Raw genomic sequence first — 18,534 nt, forward strand, 5'->3', positions numbered from 1 at the left:
TGAAAAATAGTAAATAAATGCCATTTAAATCAAATAGTAAACCTACTCCAAGATGGGAAAAGTTGTCTAGTTCTTAATGCATAGGAGAATAGAGAAACACAGAATAATACTGGTATATTAGAGAAAAACACCTTGTACTCTATGAAGAGACATACAAATCTGTAAGATAAACACTGATGGAACATGTGCATTGGCAAGCATAATTTTGGCAAATGATTTACCTGATCTCATATTTATATCATCCCTTGTGGTGTATTCTGGGTAAGAAATTCCCTTGGAATACATGCTACAAAAAAATAAATTATTTAAAAAAAATCCATTAATGATCCAATTACATTAATGAAAAGAAGCAGATTCTATATAGTAAATATTAAATATTAAAAAAAAAAATATTTTGTTTATAATCAGATAAAGGGATTAATGTTGATTTACTTTGGCAGTCTGCAAACATCAAATAATGTAGATAATCACCATACATTTCTATTTACATTCTAAATGTATAGATAACAAATCAATATTTCTTTTTTCAGTTTGGCAAAAGGACTGTAAATTCCTGTTTGATCATGTTATCACCTCTGAAATATGAATAACATGCAGGCTAAATGCTCCATTGTCAAAAATGAAAGCCTTCAGCCTCAAGATGAACACTGCTAACTTCAGTTCATCTGCAGTACCATCCATTATTTATTAGTTCAACTGATAAGCAGCCCAATGCAATTGCTCGATTCCCCCATCAATACAGTCTTTGTTGATGGGGGAATCCCTCCTGCACTGCTATTGTGTTCCCCAAGCATGGAGAACACAATGGTCACTGCTGACAGCTATAGCCACTTGCAGTGATTGCATAAAAAACCCAACAGGCTGGGTTTACTGAAGTCGATCCATATATGGATGGACCGAATCTGGCTGAGATTCGATCCATCTATGGCCGACTTTAGATACAGGAACAGTGTTATAACTAAAGAAATAAAGTGCAGCGCTTGGCCACTAAATATGAATGTGGCCTAATAAATGTGAAACAAAAAAAAACTGTGAAGTCAAATATACAAATATTGTGAAAAAACATTAATATAAGATGCTTTTGAAACTCAAGTGTCCAATAGAATCAAAAACGAACTGTGAAGCCAAATGATCATAAATAAATTGATGCAGCAAAATAATATAAATAATGTCCCATGTGAATATGAAGCAAAGGTAGCTAATCTTGTTTGTTCAAAAATAATAATAATACTTGACCACGTGGACCCTTCACCTCTATAGATCACTAATAAATGGAGGCTTACCAGATCCCCAGTCACCCCCTGTTAAGGGAGGTCAAACTGCGCAGATTCGATCACAAATCACATAGACGTCTCGATACAGGATGCCGGAAAACGACCCAATCGTTCGGATGTCACATGATCTTCAAATCCGCTCGGATCCTCTCAGCAGGCCTCAAAGCGACGTATCACCATAAAAAAACAAAGTGCGCCAAATCGTGTAATATGGTTTGAACAGGATTTATTTCAACCGAATACTTAAGCGCTTAAAATGACTCCATCGAGTCACACAAGGATACAGATAACATTTAAAAATGAACAGATTGCTAGCAAAATAAAAAGACTCATCGACATGAGTAAAATTGCGAACGCAGATGCACAATGGGTGTGAGCAAATGGTTTTTTTAATTACATTTTTGAATGTTTATCAGACTATAATAACAACCAGCATACAGTAAAGAGGAAGACTGTACCAGAGAGGGGACAGTCAAAGGTGCCACATGCGTGAGCCACAGGGATATAGTAATTAAATAATAAATAGGAAGCAAATAATCCAATTAATATCAACATTTATTAGTAAAAAAAAGTGATCATGACAAAAAACAATAAGGGTAATCCTCCACCTTCCACATCATAAAAAGACAACGTTGTCTATATCTAAAAAGATCTAGGCACATCCATGTATCCGCACACCCACATATCAATTCATATTGCATTCACTATGAAATTGGAAGCTGGGGTAGGCTAACCAAAGCAAGCAGGGAAGTCCTGTGAATTCCAATAGCCAGTAAGTGTCAGTCAATGCAATAATGCAATAACTCAGGTGTCTAGAGGGCTACAAGCCAAGGCAGGATCAAATGGACATCAAAACTGGCAAAACAGTCTTATAGGTGCTGCTGGATGTATGTATGCTGGTGCCGATGACTGGGTGGGTCAAATGATAGAAAAGAACAGAAAATTGCCAATGGCAAATAGGGACAATGGGGGCACCAACCAGTGAACACAGTACACAGGCAGCTAAGTGTGGACAGAGTTAGCAAACGATGTCCATTGCAGACAGGGAAAACATTATACACTTCAGTGATTAGGCATATTTATGTATCCAAGTGTTAGCTTGAAAGCTCCAAGAAGCCTACTGCCAGTGAAGTGGATCCAGCCTCCCGTTAGTTCTCCTTGTGGTACAACACGTCAATCTCCATAAGGAGACACCACACCAGGTGTGTCTGTTAGCGGTTCACAAAAGTCTATAGCTGGATGCTGCTTCATTTCCCAGTACTACCATTAGGTCCACACTGTATCGGCCATGCTGCAATGGAAGCAATGGGATGCAATGGACTGCATCAGATGCACAGAGGCATGACGTCAGCGTGTTTCACTGGGAGTCCCCAGCTTCGTCTGGACGTGGTGCTCTCTAGCTGAGGTGTGTATGACTGCCACTCACTGGCTATTGGAATTCACAGGGCTGCCCTGCTAGCTTTGGTTAGCCTACCCCAGCTTCCCATTTCATAGTGAATGCTATATGAATTGATGTGTGGGTGTGCGGATGCATGGATGGTGCCTAGAAGTTGTTAGATATAGATAACGTTGTCTTTTTATGATGGTGGAAGGTGGAGGAGTACCATTATTTTTTTTATTTTTTTTTGTCATGATCCCTTTTTTTACTAATTCATTTTGATATTCATTGGATTATTTGCTTCCTATTTATTTTTTTGATTACTATACAATCATTTGATTACTATTTGATTACTATTAACTTGCATCCAATTCACACTAGTGTGAACCCAGCCTAAATGATTATTTTTTTGGATAGAGTGGAGAGGTATTAGAACACCTATTATGTTTTTATTTGCCCTCATTAGGGAGATTCACCTTCTCTATTTGTCCTGTTTACCATTATCATTGAAAGTGAAAGTAGAAAAAAATCCCACATTTGGGTTTGTCCTCAAAAAAGTAATAGAGGGGAAATCTTCCAATGAGGACACTAGTTCTGGTGACCTGGGGGCCTCCAGGGATTCCCTTAATTTGCACGGATTTTCTTTCACTTCCTGATTTGGCAATGGGACAGGGTGTGAAGGTAAATTTCTCCAATGGGACACAGATGGAAATAAAACAAAAAACTGACAGGGGTTCTAATCTAAATTGAAAAAATAAAGTTTTTACTTTAGTTACACTTTAAAGTAGCCTTTCTCAACCTTTTCAACACAAAAGAACCATTGAAATTAGTTTCCAGTCTCAGGGAACCCCTGCAAAAAAATTGCTGTATCTACAACTTATGATACATTAGTTTGATGGTAAGTGGGAACAATGTTCCTTACTCTACAGAATTTCCCTGAAGAACCTCTGGTAACCTCTGGAGGAACTCAAGGGTTCCATGGATCCCTGGTTGAGAAACTCTGCTATATCTTAGGATAGGTCTGATTTGTTTTGTTAGAGAATAGTCATTTTCATTCTCTGATGTTCTTAAAATTGTCACTCTGGTATCCATCTGTCAAACCTACAAATTGATGACACCCCTCTCCTAACAGCTCAAGTTCCACACCTTTGTAAGAATACTGGTCTATTCATAATCCCATTCTGTTTTGTGAATATTTGAGCCAAAGATATCTCTAAAAAGAATTGTGAATTAGTAAAGTATCCCTACTACATATGACATATGTTCTAACAAGGCCGATTAGACCATTGTGATATGCATGTACATTGTATGGTTGATTTACTAAAACTGGAGAGTACAAAATCAGGTGCGGCTGTGCATAGTAACCTATGATCTTCTAACTTCAGCTTGTACAGTTAAGTTTTGACAAAAATATGGAAGCTGAGTGGTTATTATGTAGAACTGTACCAGATCTTGCGCCTTTTTTTGCCAACTGTGTCCCATTGGGAAGATTTACCTTCACTTCCTGTTCTATAGCCAAAATAGGAACTGAGAGCAAATCCCTAAAAATTACAGGAATACCTCAGGATCCCCAGGTCACCAGAACCAGTGTCCCTATTGGAATATTTCCCTCTATTATCTATTATTTTTCTGGGGCCAACCCACAATTTGGTATTTTCTTGTACTTTCACCTTCAATGGTAATGGTAAAAAGGACAAATAGAGAGAGTGAAGCTCCCTACCGGGGACATAGAAAATAATAAGGACCTGACAAGTTTGCGGTACTTACCAAGGGTTTTTGTATTTTGATGTAAATACCACATAAGGTGATAATGAATTGAAATTTTTAGCATTGCATTTGATATTTAGGGAAAATGTGTCACATCACTTAAATACCAAATGTGATCCTCTTTAGTAAATGGAGCACTGTGTCTAACTGCACAGTAGTACACAGCAGTGTCTTCTGGTGCTGTACGGCTCTTCTTCAAGGTGGTGGATCATTCTGCAGAATTTATCATCATAAAGGGCTACTTTTTGAGGGCAGGACTGGAAGGGGCTCATGACAAAAATGCAAGAATCTCAAACGACATTTGTTGGAGAATAAGGTTAAAATATTCTGGCATAAAAAGTACTTTGAAAAATATGCAGAAAATAAAATTGTACCATAGGGACTGAGAATTCAAATCTTTCCCAATTTGAGATAGACTGAACCTCTGAAGCATATGTGGGAATGCAACTTGCAAACTTGCTAGTTTGAAATTATTTCTATTCTATGCACTCAATATGAGCGAGAAATAACTACTTTAGACAAGCAAATACAAAAGTGCTATAGTGACTACTATCTCATAGTAACCAGTCCCAGATTTAAGAAAAAGGAACAAGAACTAAAGGAACATGTTGAAGGATATACTATGGATATCATTCGTACTAAAGAGAACAAATTTGTACATGATAGCAATGCCGATGCTAATGGGTTTGCTTACAAATAGCGCCAGAATGCCTATAATAGACCATACAATAGAAAACCTAGTCAAATGAATATTGATGAAGTTGTGCCTAATTTATCCTTTGCTTCCTCCCTATCTTCCAGCTAATCCACAATATACTGTGACTTATCTGATGGACAGACTCCATAAAAAAGGGTAAGGAAACTCTTATGCTGCTTCCACTGATTCCTTACAGCACCAACTCGTTATGCTCATGTCGGTCACAACCCGTTCGCCCAAAACATGCACCTTCACATTTACCCTCTATTTTTCATGCTTCACCACAATCTTCACGTGGTCTTCAAGCTATGGCATCCCAAACACCAAAGATCCAAAAATCCCAACCTTCTATGCCCTACCTAAAATACATAAATTTGCTACCCAACCCCCTGGCCACTCTATAATATCAGGATCTGCTAGCTTAATGGAAAATGCAAGCTCTTTGATTGATAGCTACCTGTATCCTGTTACTCCATTATTCTCCTGTATCATATATACTATAGGTCTTTTTAAAACAATTGAAGGTAGTCACCTCCCTAAAAATACACGGCTTGAAGCTTTGGATATAGAGAGTCTGTATAACATCATTCCCCATGCCAAGGGGATTGAGGTTGTAGAGAATCATTTACGTGAAAGAGAACCTTCCTCTCACAAATACAATCAATTTGTTATTGAACTGCTCAGATTCATCCTCACATATAATGTATTTATGTTCGGCTCGTCCCATTACCTCCAGGTGCAGGGGGTTGCGATGGGGACCAAATGTGCTCCGTCATATGCCAAGCTGTACCTGGGGGGAGGGCAGAGAGACCTATTTGCTTGTGAGGATTTGGCTAATTTTCTCGCCATCATCATATCATAATATTGCAATATCGATGATGTACTCATTTTATGGTCTGGTACTGAGGCTGAACTTGGGCAGTTCTTACAGACCATATCAATTAATGATTTCAACTTAAAATTTACAATGAACTGTAGTCAGGTGAAGATTAGCTTCTTGTGTGGAAATATTTTTGGATGATGGTGTTGTAAACTCCTCTCTCTATAGGAAGCCCTCAGCAGGCAACACAATTTTACATGCCACCAGTTCCCACCCTGAACTGCTTTTTAAGAGCATACTCTATAGCCAATACCTACTAATTAGACAGAATTGTAGCAAGGAAGATTATTTCAAAAAAGCTGCTAAAGATCTATATTACAGACTCAAAGACAGAGGATATAGCCACACGACTTAGGAGGGCATACAATAGGGTAATCCAAAAGTAAAGGAGCTTTCTTATATTATATATATTATTAATTGAATAATTACTTGCTGTTCTACCCAGCATCAACAGATCAGAATTTTTTTTAGTACATTTTGGCCCCTTTTGTCAACTGATCCAACTATAAAAAAATATGTAAAAGAATATCCAGAAATCACATACAGATGTGCACCCTCCCTGAAAGATCATCTTGTTCATAGTCATTTTGATACATCAAGCCCAGCTGAACCCAAATGCCCAGGTACTTATACATGTGGGCATTGCGATGTCTGCCCATTTCTAATTAATAGCTGTGATTTTACTCTTTCTGATGGCTGTACCCACTCTATAAAACACAGAGTTACCTGTTAAATGGTGGGAGTGGTTTACCTAGCTAGTTGCCTCTGTGGAGGCTTCTATGTAGGGAAGACAAAGTGCCAATTTTTCAAGCGTATTAGACATCAACAAACCTGTATGCAAATGTGAGATGGAGACGGCCATCAGCCGACATGTGGGCACTTATCATAATTTTAAACCCAATATGATAAAATTCATGGTCTTGGAACATATATCCATACATGTGAGAGGTGGCAGTGTGGATAAAACATTGTTACAATTAGAGGCTCAGTGGATTTATAATTTAAAAGCGACTGAATACCCTGGCTTTAATGAAACTTTAAGTTTCAAATCCTTTCTGTAACTCTACAATGTCATGTGTACTCCCTTTCCCTCCTTGTATCTGTTCTCGCAGGGGTTTACTCAGCCCACCCCCCTCTTTTTCCCCCTCTCACCAGTCAGCCCCCCCCCCCATTTTTTTCTTTTTCCCTCCACTTTATGGAATTTTGTTTTTTTTCCTATTATTATTAATTTTTACAATTATGGGACTCTTTGTGTGTTTTTTCATTTATTATGTTTTGGTTCAAAATTAGATTATAAGTAGTAATTTGTTTATTGTATACAATTCTGAAGATATTCATATATCTATGTCTATATTTTGAATTAATTTGCCTTGTCCACCACTTTCTGTGGGAACCGATATGTGGTCACCGGTCCCACATTTCTTTCAGGACTGTGCCATCACTTGCTCCCATATGGTCTCTGCTGTGTGGAACCATTTGAGGCAGTGGGTGCATTTTCAACCATATGGATGCCCAGGGCACTGAGGGGTTCCCCTGTCAGTGCCCGTTCGGCACCACTGCGCTGCGCCTGTTCCCTCTTTCCCTCGAGATGTTCACATCTCTTGGTGTCCATCTGGTCCCCAGCACAACGTTTCCATCCAATGGTGTTGCTTCTCTCCTCCTCTTGACCAATCGGCCACGTGGGCTGGTGGGATGAGCAGCCCTCCAGCATTGTGACTGGTTGAGCTCCCCCTCCCTGTCGGTGACATTTACCACATGTCGCGCGGCCTACCACTTTGCCCTCCGGTCAATGTAGTTTGGAGTGTGATCTGGAAACCTCGCGCATGCGGGTGGTGCCACCACGTCCACATATGGTCGGTGATGTCAGACGCCAAACGAATAGAGGACATATGAAAGCTGGCTTCTCCGGCAACACAACAGAGATTGCAGGTGACCTGTGAACCACATTTGCTTGCCTGTTAGGTAAAGCCTGCTGTTACATACATTTTCTTTGCTGTGACTCCATGCTTAGCTGATCTAATGCTAAGGCTAAGCCTTTTATGATTTATTTATTTGTATATGCCCCTCAAATGGATGCTTGTTTTACCACCCGTTGTTTATTTTATTTTACCATATGTAATATAATTAACTATTACAGTATCTCACAAAAGTGAGTACACCCCTCACATTTTTGTAAATATTTTATTATATCTTTTCACGTGACAACACTGAAGAAATTACACTTTGCTACAATGTAAAGTAGTGCGTGTACAGCTTGTATAACAGTGTCAATTTTCTGTCCCCTCAAAATAACTCAACACACAGCCATTAATGTCTAGACCACTGACAACAAAAGTGAGTATACCTCTAAGGGAAAATGTCCAAATTGGGCCCAATTAGCCATTTTCCCTCCCCGGTATCATGTGACTCATTAGTGTTACAAGTTCTCAGGTGTGAATGGGGAGCAGGTGTGTTAAATTTGATGTCATCCCTCTCACTCTCTCATACTGGTCACTGGAAGTTCAACATGACACCTCATGTCAAAGAACTCTCCGAGGAGAGTTTGTTCATCTACATAAAGATGACTTAGGCTATAAGAAGATTGCCAATACCCTGAAACTGAGCTGCAGCATGGTGGCCAAGACCATACAGCAGTTTAACAGAACAGGTTCCAATCAGAACTTGTCTCGCCATGGTCGACCAAAGAAGTTGAGCGCACATGCTCAGGGTCATATTCAGAGGTTGTCTTTGGGAAGTAGATGTATGAGTGCTGCCAGCATTGCTGCAGAGGTTGAAGGGGTGGGGGGTCAGCCTGTCAGTGCTCAGACCATATGCCGAATGCTGCATCAAATTGGTCTGTATGGCTGTCATCCCAGAAGGAAGCCTCTTTTAAAGATGATGTACAAGAAAGCCCGCAGTTTTCTGAATACAACCACACTAAGGACATAGATTACTGGAACCATGTCTTGTGGTCTGATGAGACCAAGATAAACTTATTTGGTTCAGATGGTGTCAAGCGTGTGTGGTGACAAACAGGTGAGGAGTACAAAGACAAGTGTGTCTTGTCTACAGTCAAGCATGGTGGTGGGAGTGTCATGGTCTGGAGCTGCATGAGTGCTGCCGACACTGGGGAGCTACAGTTCATTGAGGGAACCATGAATGCCAACATGTACTGTGACATACTGAAGCAGAGCATGATCCCCTCCCTTCGGAGACTGGGCCGCAGGGCAGTATTCCTACATGATAATGACCCCAAACACACCTCAAAGACGACCACTGCCTTGCTAAAGAAGGGTAAAGTTGATGGACTGGCCCCAAGCAGGTCTACAGACCTAAACCCTATTGAGCATATGTGGGGCATACTCAAACGGAAGGTAGGGGAGCGCAATATATCTAACATCCACCAGCTCTGTGATGTCGTCATGGAGGAGTGGAAGAGGACTCCAGTGGCACCCTGTAAAGCTCTGGTGAACTCCATTCCCAAGAGCATAAATGCCATGCTGGAAAATAATGGTGGCCACACAAAATATTGACACTTTGGGCCCAATTTGGACATTTTCACTTAGGAGTGTACTCACTTTTGTTGCCAACAGTTTAGACATTAATGGCTGCGTGTTGAATTATTTTGAGGGGACAGCAAATTTACACTGTTATACAAGCTGTACACTCACTACTTTACATTGTAGCAAAGTGTAATTTCTTCAGTGTTGTCACATGAAAAGATATAATAAAATATTTACAAAAATGTGAGGGGTGTACTGACTTTTGTGAGATACTGCACATGATTTTCTCCCTATTTCATACAACAAATAATCATAGAGTCCTTATTGAATGATCCCTACCAGTTTTAAATTTTAGGCTCTCAAATCTACTAATATACTTTTATTTTTTCCATGTCCCTTTTCTTGTTTCTTTTTCCCTAATTCAGTGTCATTTATTTAATCTCTATTGGACACATGTATTTCTACAAAGAGGCACCCTCCATTATATGCTCTGAATACATTTTCTTCTAAGTAAGTAATTTGCTTGGGATTTTTCCCATTGGCAATTAAGGTTTACCCTTTATGCACCTCTTTTCCATTTGCATTTTGGTGCAATTTTTTTTCCAACTACCGTATATACTCGAGTATAGGCCGACCCGAATATAAGCCGAGGCCCCCAATTTACCCCCAAAAAAACTGGCAAACTTATTGACTCGTGTATAAGCCGAGGGTGAGACATGCCTGTCCATCCCTGTGTGTGTGTCCGTCCATCCCTGTGTGTCCGTCCATCCCTGTGTGTCCGTCCATCCCTGTGTGTCCGTCCATCCATCCCTGTGTGTGTGTGTGTCCATCCATCCATCCATCCCTGTGTGTGTGTGTGTCCATCCATCCATCCATCCCTGTGTGTGTGTGTGTGTCCATCCATCCATCCATCCCTGTGTGTGTGTCCATCCATCCATCCATCCCTGTGTGTGTGTGTGTCCATCCATCCATCCATCCCTGTGTGTGTGTGTCTCCATCCATCCATCCATCCCTGTGTGTGTGTGTCTCCATCCATCCATCCATCCCTGTGTGTGTGTGTCCATGTGTGTGTGTGTCCATGTGTGTGTGTGTGTGTGTGTGTGTGTGTGTGTGTGTGTGTGTGTGTGTGTGTGTGTGTGTGTGTGTGTGTGTGTCCAGCCTACCTGTGTCCCGAGCCCGTGCCTTGCCTCCTTGCCTCCGTCCCGTGCCGTGCCTTGCCTCCTTGCCTCCGTCCCGTGCCGTGCCGTGCCTCCGTCCCGTCCCGTCCCGTGTCGTGCCTTGCCTCCGTCCCGTGCCTTGCCAGGATCGCCGCTCTTCGTCGGCGCCTCGGCGCCCATTCTATCCTTCAAACGCCGCGCCTCCGCCTCCGCCTTCGCCTGTGATAGGCGGAACACTGAATTTCCCAGCAGCCTGTGTTCCGCCTATCACGGACATCGTCTCATCCTCGTCCGTAGTACGAGGATGAGACGATGTCCGTGATAGGCGGAACACAGGCTGCTGGGAAATTCAGTGTTCCGCCTATCACAGGCGAAGGCGGAGGCGGAGGCGCGGCGTTTGAAGGATAGAATGGCCGCTGTCTGTCTGCTCGACATGCTGATCGAGCAGGCAGACAGCGATGACTCGAGTATAAGCCGAGGGGGGCACTTTCAGCCTCAAAAAAGAGGCTGAAAATCTCGGCTTATACTCGAGTATATACGGTAATTTAAATAGCACACATTTAGGACTTATTCTCCTTTTTTTTTTGTGTTAGCCATGTCTTTGTGTGTTCTCTGTGGCCGCACAGTGCCTCTTCCTCTTGGTGGTCCTTCCTCTGGTGGTGACCTTCCTGGGGGATTTGAGGTGGTAAGCTCTTGCATGGGTGGACATTGGTAAATGGATTATGTTTTTTTCTTTTTTTGTAACGTGTGTCTATGTATTTATTTATGTATTTTCTTATGTAGTATTTTCTATTTTCCTGTATAGTTTCTCGTAGTCGGTTGGTTGATTCGTATATCCTCTGATGAAGCCATAAGGCGAAACATGTCGGGAAAGCATACGAATGTCAGATCTTTGTTCAACCGGAATCCTTCTTACATGACCACTATAATGGAAATGTTAAACAAAACTCAACAAACTGTTATGTTTGGTTTTTAGTCATGTTCATATTAAATGTATGGAATTTTATCCCCTTGTGTTCTCCTTTATTATCTGTAAGCACCGTGATAATCCCTTCCCAACTCCCCCTTTTTTGAATTCAGTTAAGCTTTGACAAAAGAATGGAAGCTGATTGGTTATTATGTAGAGCTGCACCAGATCTTGCGCTTTTTTTTTTTTTTGCCAACTGTGTCCAATAGGGAAGATTTACCTTCACTTTCTGTTCCATAGCCAAAACAGAGAGGAAATCCCTACAAATTACAGGAATAACTTGGGATCCCCAGGTCACCAGAACCAGTGTCCCTATTGGAATATTTCCCCTTTATTACTTTTCTAGGGCCAACCCAAAATTTGGGATTTTTTTGTGCTTTCACTTTCAATGATAATGGTAGACAGGACAAATAGAGAAGGTGCTCTCCAAATATGGAAAAGCTTCTTTACAGTAAGAGCTGTGAACATGTGGAATATACTCCCTCAAGCGCTGGTTCTAGCCAGCTCAGTAGATTGTTTTAAGAAAGGCCTGGATGCTTTCCTAGATACACATAATATAAGTGGATACTAATATTTATTTCACTTGCTTTATTTAAACGTTTTCACATTTACTTTTTTCAACCAGACTATGTAACTATGTAACATGTTTGAGACTTTTTCAATGTTTATGATTATGACTGATTATGTGAGGAACCCTGTTCCTGGCATACACTGTTCTGGTAAAATTGGGACTGGTGTGGCAGTGATCAGGAAAACTGTTTCTGGTGTGGTGGCATTTAGGAGTACTGAATCCAGCTACACTGCACTGAGGACACTGTGACTGGTGTGGTGGTGATTGGAGACATTGACTAACTGCACTATTAGGGCCTGTTCCCTTTAGCTACAGAGGGAAGAAGCCAGGGGTGTACAAATAAATGCCATGGCTGCGGTGCTTTGTGAGTGGGTGGAGGTGATTAGGGACACTGACTGGTGTGGTGGTGATTAGGGACACTGACTGAAAGCACTGGTCTAGTGTAACAGTACTGCTGTGATGGCGATCAGATACAGTGGCTGGCAGCACTGACATACAGTGATTTTGGAGGAGCCAGTTATTGTACATGATCACCATTACTGCAATTTTTTTTACATACTGTCACCAGAGCAGTGCAGTCTCACAATAGTGAAACTGTACTGCTCTGAGAATCTGTTTTTTTTTTCTTTTAAGCTGTGATTGCTTACAACGTAATGATGACAGCAGTAAGCAATTCATTTTCTGTAGCATGTGATCACTGGGACCAATCACAGAGATCACAGTAGTAAACAAGGGCTTCATGAATGAAAGTCCTTGTTTACTACTGTTACTGTGACCACTATGATTGGTCACAGCAAGGACATGGTACAGGGCCAATGACAATGGACCTGTACCTCAATCTGTCAGCTGCTGTGTCCGAAGGACACATCAATCACAGATTGTACAGGTATGTCCACCCAGAACGATGCTTGTCCCTTCTGGCTGTATATGTACAGTGGCTAGGTGGGCATCAGTTAAAGACATAATTATGGTCTTGTACATACCTCTTCCCTCAATGTGTTTACTTTTCCCCTCCCTCTGGAAACCATATCTTAATATATACATTTTTATGGTACTTTCTCCCTTAACCGCTTTCCGACCAGCCGCCGTCATTATACTGCAACAGGTCGACACAATCCCGCAAGCCATCGTAGCTGTAGGTTGGCTCCTTTAAGCGGGATAGCACTGCACTACGGAGGTGCCAATGCTCGTGGCCGACAGTCCGATGACCATCAGCCATGAGCGATCGCGGGCACGAGAGGCAGAACAGGAACGTGTGTGTGTAAACATACAAATCCCTGTTCTGTTCTGTGAGGAGAGACAGATTGTGAGATCCTAATAGCTAGGAACCAAGATCTGTCATTTCCTCTAGGTCAGTCCCCTCCCCCCACAGTTAGAAACACACATAGGGAAAACAGTTAACCCCTTGATCGCCCCCTAGTGTTAACCCCTTTCCTGCCAGTGAAATTTTTACAGCAATCAGTGCATTTTTATACCACTGAATAAATGCCAATGGCCCCAAAAATGTGTCAGAAGTGTCCGATGTGTCCGCCATAATGTCGTAGTCCCGATAAAAATTGCAGATCACCGCCATTACTAGTAAAAAAAAAATTATAATAAAAATGATATAAATCTATCCCCTATTTTGTAGAGCTATAACTTTTGCGCAAACCAATCAATATAAGCTTATTGTGCTTTTTATTACCATAAATATGTAGAAGAATACATATCGGCCTAAACTGAGAAAAAATTTGCTTTTTTTTTTAAATGGGGATATTTATTATAGCAAAATTTACAAAATATTGTGTTTTTTTTTTTTAATTGTCGATCTTTTTTTGTTTATAGCGCAAAAAATAAAAACCGCAGAGATCAAATACCACCAAATGAAAGCTTTATTTGTGGGGAAAAAAATTTGTTTGGGTGCAGCGCCGCATGACCACGCAATTGTCAGTTAAAGTGATGCAGTGGTCATTCAGCAGCCAAATCTTCGGGGGGCTGAAGTGGTTAACTAGTTACAGTTACAACAATAAATGAAGCCATCATTTAGGGTAAAATACAATGTGAAGGGCCCAGTCTCTAACAGCAGCTGACACAAAATCCTGAATGAACTTCAGCGCCTTTAGGGAAAAGTTGTCTACCCTAAAAAACACTATTAGGGCTGGTCCGCACCACAGAAATGCAGTCTGCACGTGTGCTGGATGCACGTTTTTCATGCATTTTTGCTACATTCTGGTGCATTTTTCATGCATTTTCCCCCACTTTTTTTTCAAAAAGTGTTCTGGTTTTGTTTTGCTGTAGTGTTTTTTTATGCATTTAGATGTGTTCTGGTGCATTTTTGGTGCACTTTGCTGCATTCCGATACAGTTCTGTGCAGATAAAATGCAGCATGTTGTACTTTTTTCTGCACTGGAATGTACTGGAACTGACTGAATAAAAACCACAGGGGTCAATATAGAGTTCTATATAATCTTACATTTTGATTGTAGAAGTTGAGTTAGAAAATTTGTTTGGTCACCTCCTTCTTGAAAGGCACCTTGTGGAATTACCCTAGCAAACATACTGTATATAGTCCCAATTTTTAATAACTTTATTTTTTGCTATAAGTATTAAGTAAATGTGCCTCTTCCCAGAAGGGTATGGCAGTTAAAATAAAATAAATGGACACCATGGAGGAGATTTACTAAAACTGGTGTACACAGAATCTGGTGCAGCTGTGCATAGTAACCAATCGGTTTTCAAGTTTATAGAATGTATTAAGATACATTAATGCATTAAGATAAAAAACTTGCTGACTTTACAACCACTTTAACTTAGAAAAGCACCTTCTACTGCTATGAGCCTCCTCCTAATTCCCTTTTTTTTTTTTTTTACTGATTTGATCCAACTTACTGTTAGAGGGTGGCTACATTCGTTCTCCATGGTCCCACTGTATGTAGGAATGTAGCCACCCTCTCCCATGATTGCAAAATAAAAAGGAAATACTCATTCCAAATAAATGGAAGCTCGTGGAGGACATTAAAGGAGCAGAAAAACACAGTATGAAACTATTTCAATATGAATTCAATAAACACAGATTTGACTGATTGCAATTTGTTACTGTACATTTTGTATTTTTACTGAAGAAGCCCATCTTAAACAGTATTTTCTTGCACTAGGGGGAAAAAGAGAATTATGTACATATTGGAAAACACTAGTTTGTTCATTATAGCCCAACTCTTTGCTACTTTTTTAAATTGTCCCCATGCATGAAAAAAATACAACTGTAATATTCACCTCTTCTCTTGTGTCGCCCCCTGCTGCTCATCATGTAACCAGCCTCAAGACTTCTGGTAAGGACTGAAGACTGCTGAGGGAGGGGGAGCACTAGGAAGTGGGACAATAAGACTGGAATTGGACATTAGCTATAACATTAGCCAAGCAACAGTTGCATTTTTAATAGGAATAACGTAAACCCTTCCTTTATTTCAGTGCTTTGTAACAAATAGTATATCTGTTTGCTTTGCGAATTTTGGGCAACATTTGTTTCTGAAAGGTTTCCTGATAGCATTTTTGACCTCCTGGTTTCGTAGTGTGTAAATAATAGGGTTTAGTAGAGGCGTCAGTACTGTATACAGTACAGACACCAGCTTGTCTGCTGCATAGTTCACTGGTGGCCTCAAATAGATAAATATGCATGGTCCAAAAAAGAATGTAACAACCAGGAGATGGGCTGCACATGTAGAGAATGCTTTACGTCTCCCTTCTGAAGAATGGATCTTTAAGATTGTGGTTATGATTCCAAGGTAGGAGAACAATAGCACCACAAAGCAAGTTAGTGAAATCATCCCACTGTTTGCTATAATAAATATATCAATAAAGAAAGTGTCAGAACAGGCAAGTACAGCTAGCGGGTGGACATCACAGAAGAAGTGATTTATCTTGTTTGGACCACAAAATGGCAGCTGGTAGGTGAGAAAAGCCTGAGTAAAGGAATGCAAGAAACCTGCTAGCCAAGTACATGCCACCAGCCAACAGCAAAATTTGGAATTCATGACAATGTGATACCTTAGAGGATTACAGATAGCCACATAGCGATCATATGCCATGACAGTCAGAAGGAAGCACTCTGTGCCACCAAATAAATGAAGGAAGAAAAGCTGCAATATGCACTGGTTAAAGGAGATAGTCTTTTGATGTGAGAAGACATTAACCAGCATCTTTGGGATGGTGACCGTTGAGTAGCACATGTCCAAGAAAGACAAGTTACTGAGAAAAAAATACATAGGTGAACGCAGATGTGGATCAACATGGATTGCTGTCATGATGAGAAGATTCCCTGATAAGGTCATCAAATACAGGGCGAGAAACAAGGCAAAGAAAATAACCCGAGCTTCATGCGAATGGGAGAAACCACTAAGGGTGAACTCTGTTACCAAACTTTGATTTTGAAGATCCATATTCTTCTCTCAACAGGGATGATAAAAAAAAAATCAGTAAAGAAACAACATGTCATCAACCATATTTGGAAATGAATTCCATTATTTGTATAAGTCTAACATTGTTTTAGCACAGCGCTATAACTGATTTTAAATTCCTACCATGTTTTTTTGCTTCAGATTTTCCAAATTTGTGTTTTAACTGGAAGTTTTTCGTCACTGCATAAAATTAACATTTATACTTCACCAAATATAATTACTATACCTTCTAAAAAAACTGAAACGTGAAACAAAAACTTGTAGCGAACAACTAGAATTTTTTGTCCTTTGAGTGGTGTACATTTAAATGAAATGTTACTGTTTTCTCTTGATAACTGCACTTTGCTAATCACCTTTTCCTGTATATGTAAAAAATATATGCAAAAATTCATATATAACACTGACATGGTTGGAGTGTTAAACCAGTGCTCTGTACATTTCAATCATCTAATCACTTGCAAGTGAAGTTCATAGTTGTAAAATTTCTGTTTTAAAATTTCTCTCCACATGAAAAGGTATTTGAAGACCACAAATTGTCAATGAGCTATGTAGACTTTTCTATTCAATTAGGAAATCAGCCCCATTTCATTTTACTAGTTGTAATGTACCTTATTGTGAATAATAAATAAATACATAAAATATTGTGTTCCTTTAATTAAATACTTTCTTTGGTTCACTGCTTGTAATATTTCTCCGAGATCGGAAAAGCTGACCAATATAGAACTATAGAAACATCTAATACAGGTATACTAAACAAAAAAGCACCTTACACTCTATGAAGAGACATACAGATCAGTGGGATAGGCTCTGAAGGGTTTTGTGCATTGTTGACACAGGCAAGCATAATTTTGTATAACAATTTAGCTAATCTCATATTTATATCATCCCTTGTGTTGTATTCTGGGTTAGAAATTCCCTTGGAATACTTATCAGAAGAAATAAATAATTTATTTAGCTTATTAATGATACAATTATTTTAATGAAAAGAAACATATTCTATATTGAAAATATAAATTATAGAACAACCGTGGGACCAATGTTTTACTTTGTGTTTAATAATAAAATAATAGGATTAATGGTGCTGTAATCTGTCTGACCGCACATATCAGAAAGTGTAGATGCTTGCTAATTATTTCTATGTATATTCTGAACGTATAGATAACAAATCACTATAGTTTGCCAAAAGGACTGTAAATTCTTCAGCATGGAAGGCTGTTTGTTTGGGGGCCTAATTTGCCAATCATACTTTTCCTGAAAAAGAATTAAATATTCACAAAACTTTAATCCCTTCTTGCCCACAATCTGTATATTAATACTCCCTGGCAGGATACTCTGTACTGAGGACACGTTAATGAATGTTCTCCCCTATGAGAACCAGCAGTTAGCACTTCATGGGGCTGTTAGCTATCAATTGGCCAGCCACGCCACTGCTGATTGGGAATTCAACAGAGTGGTTCCCAGCTTTGTGATCATTATGACAGCTCTGAAATATGGATAACATGAAGGATGTAGGCTCCACTGCTAAAAATGAAAGCCTTCAATGTGAAGATGAACACTGACACCTTAAGGCAGCTGAGTTCATCTGTAGTGCCATCTATTTAAAGAGGAAGTAAACTCTCCCACTCTGATGCTTCTTTTAATTTAGTCCATTATAATAAGTAATTATCAAACTATAGCCACTGTAATCCAGCCCAAATTGCATATTACTTACTGTTTAAAGAAACTTTAAAAAACTTGTTTCCAGGGGTTAGGCAGTGCCATCTTAAGTATTGTTTTCTGAGTCCACAGTAGAGTGTATTTCTGCCCTTACATTGAGCACTTCCTGTACTGTTAACCAAGCCTCCTTCTCAATCCAACGTTTCTATGGCAACCCTAATTCCCTGTTCATAGGTGACTTGTTTTATTTCATAGTATTTACTTGTTCTGAT

General features: G+C 39.9%; 1 protein-coding gene and 1 long non-coding RNA gene across 2 annotated transcripts in view; one reads left to right on the forward strand and one right to left on the reverse strand.

The window, feature by feature from the left end:
* The window catches only part of LOC143956668 (uncharacterized), a 79,965-nt gene extending 68,324 nt beyond the window's left edge, over nucleotides 1–11,641 (forward strand). The window contains exons 2-3 of the long non-coding RNA XR_013269973.1: nucleotides 5,221–5,272; nucleotides 11,441–11,641. This is a non-coding gene — a long non-coding RNA (uncharacterized LOC143956668). The remainder of the gene's footprint in view (nucleotides 1–5,220; nucleotides 5,273–11,440) is intronic.
* Nucleotides 11,642–11,692: 51 nt separating this feature from the next.
* Nucleotides 11,693–18,160, reverse strand: LOC143956664 (olfactory receptor 4E2-like). Its single transcript, XM_077466851.1, has 2 exons — nucleotides 17,377–18,160; nucleotides 11,693–16,591 (listed from the first exon to the last, which is right to left on the reverse strand). Exon 2 carries the CDS (start codon nucleotides 16,586–16,588, stop codon nucleotides 15,617–15,619), a length of 972 nt encoding a protein of 323 aa, XP_077322977.1. The 5' UTR covers nucleotides 16,589–16,591; nucleotides 17,377–18,160; the 3' UTR covers nucleotides 11,693–15,616.
* Nucleotides 18,161–18,534: the final 374 nt, after the last annotated feature.

This window comes from Lithobates pipiens, unplaced genomic scaffold (genome assembly GCF_037356315.1).
Source record: "Lithobates pipiens isolate NorthernLeopardFrog02 unplaced genomic scaffold, aLitPip1_a1.2 Scaffold_4, whole genome shotgun sequence".
Lineage (NCBI taxonomy): Eukaryota > Metazoa > Chordata > Amphibia > Anura > Ranidae > Lithobates > Lithobates pipiens.

Coding starts and splice junctions, on each gene's coding strand:
- LOC143956664 (XM_077466851.1), bottom strand. CDS start 16,588: ATGGATCTTCAAAATCAAAGTTTGGTAACAGAGTTCACCCTTAGTGGT.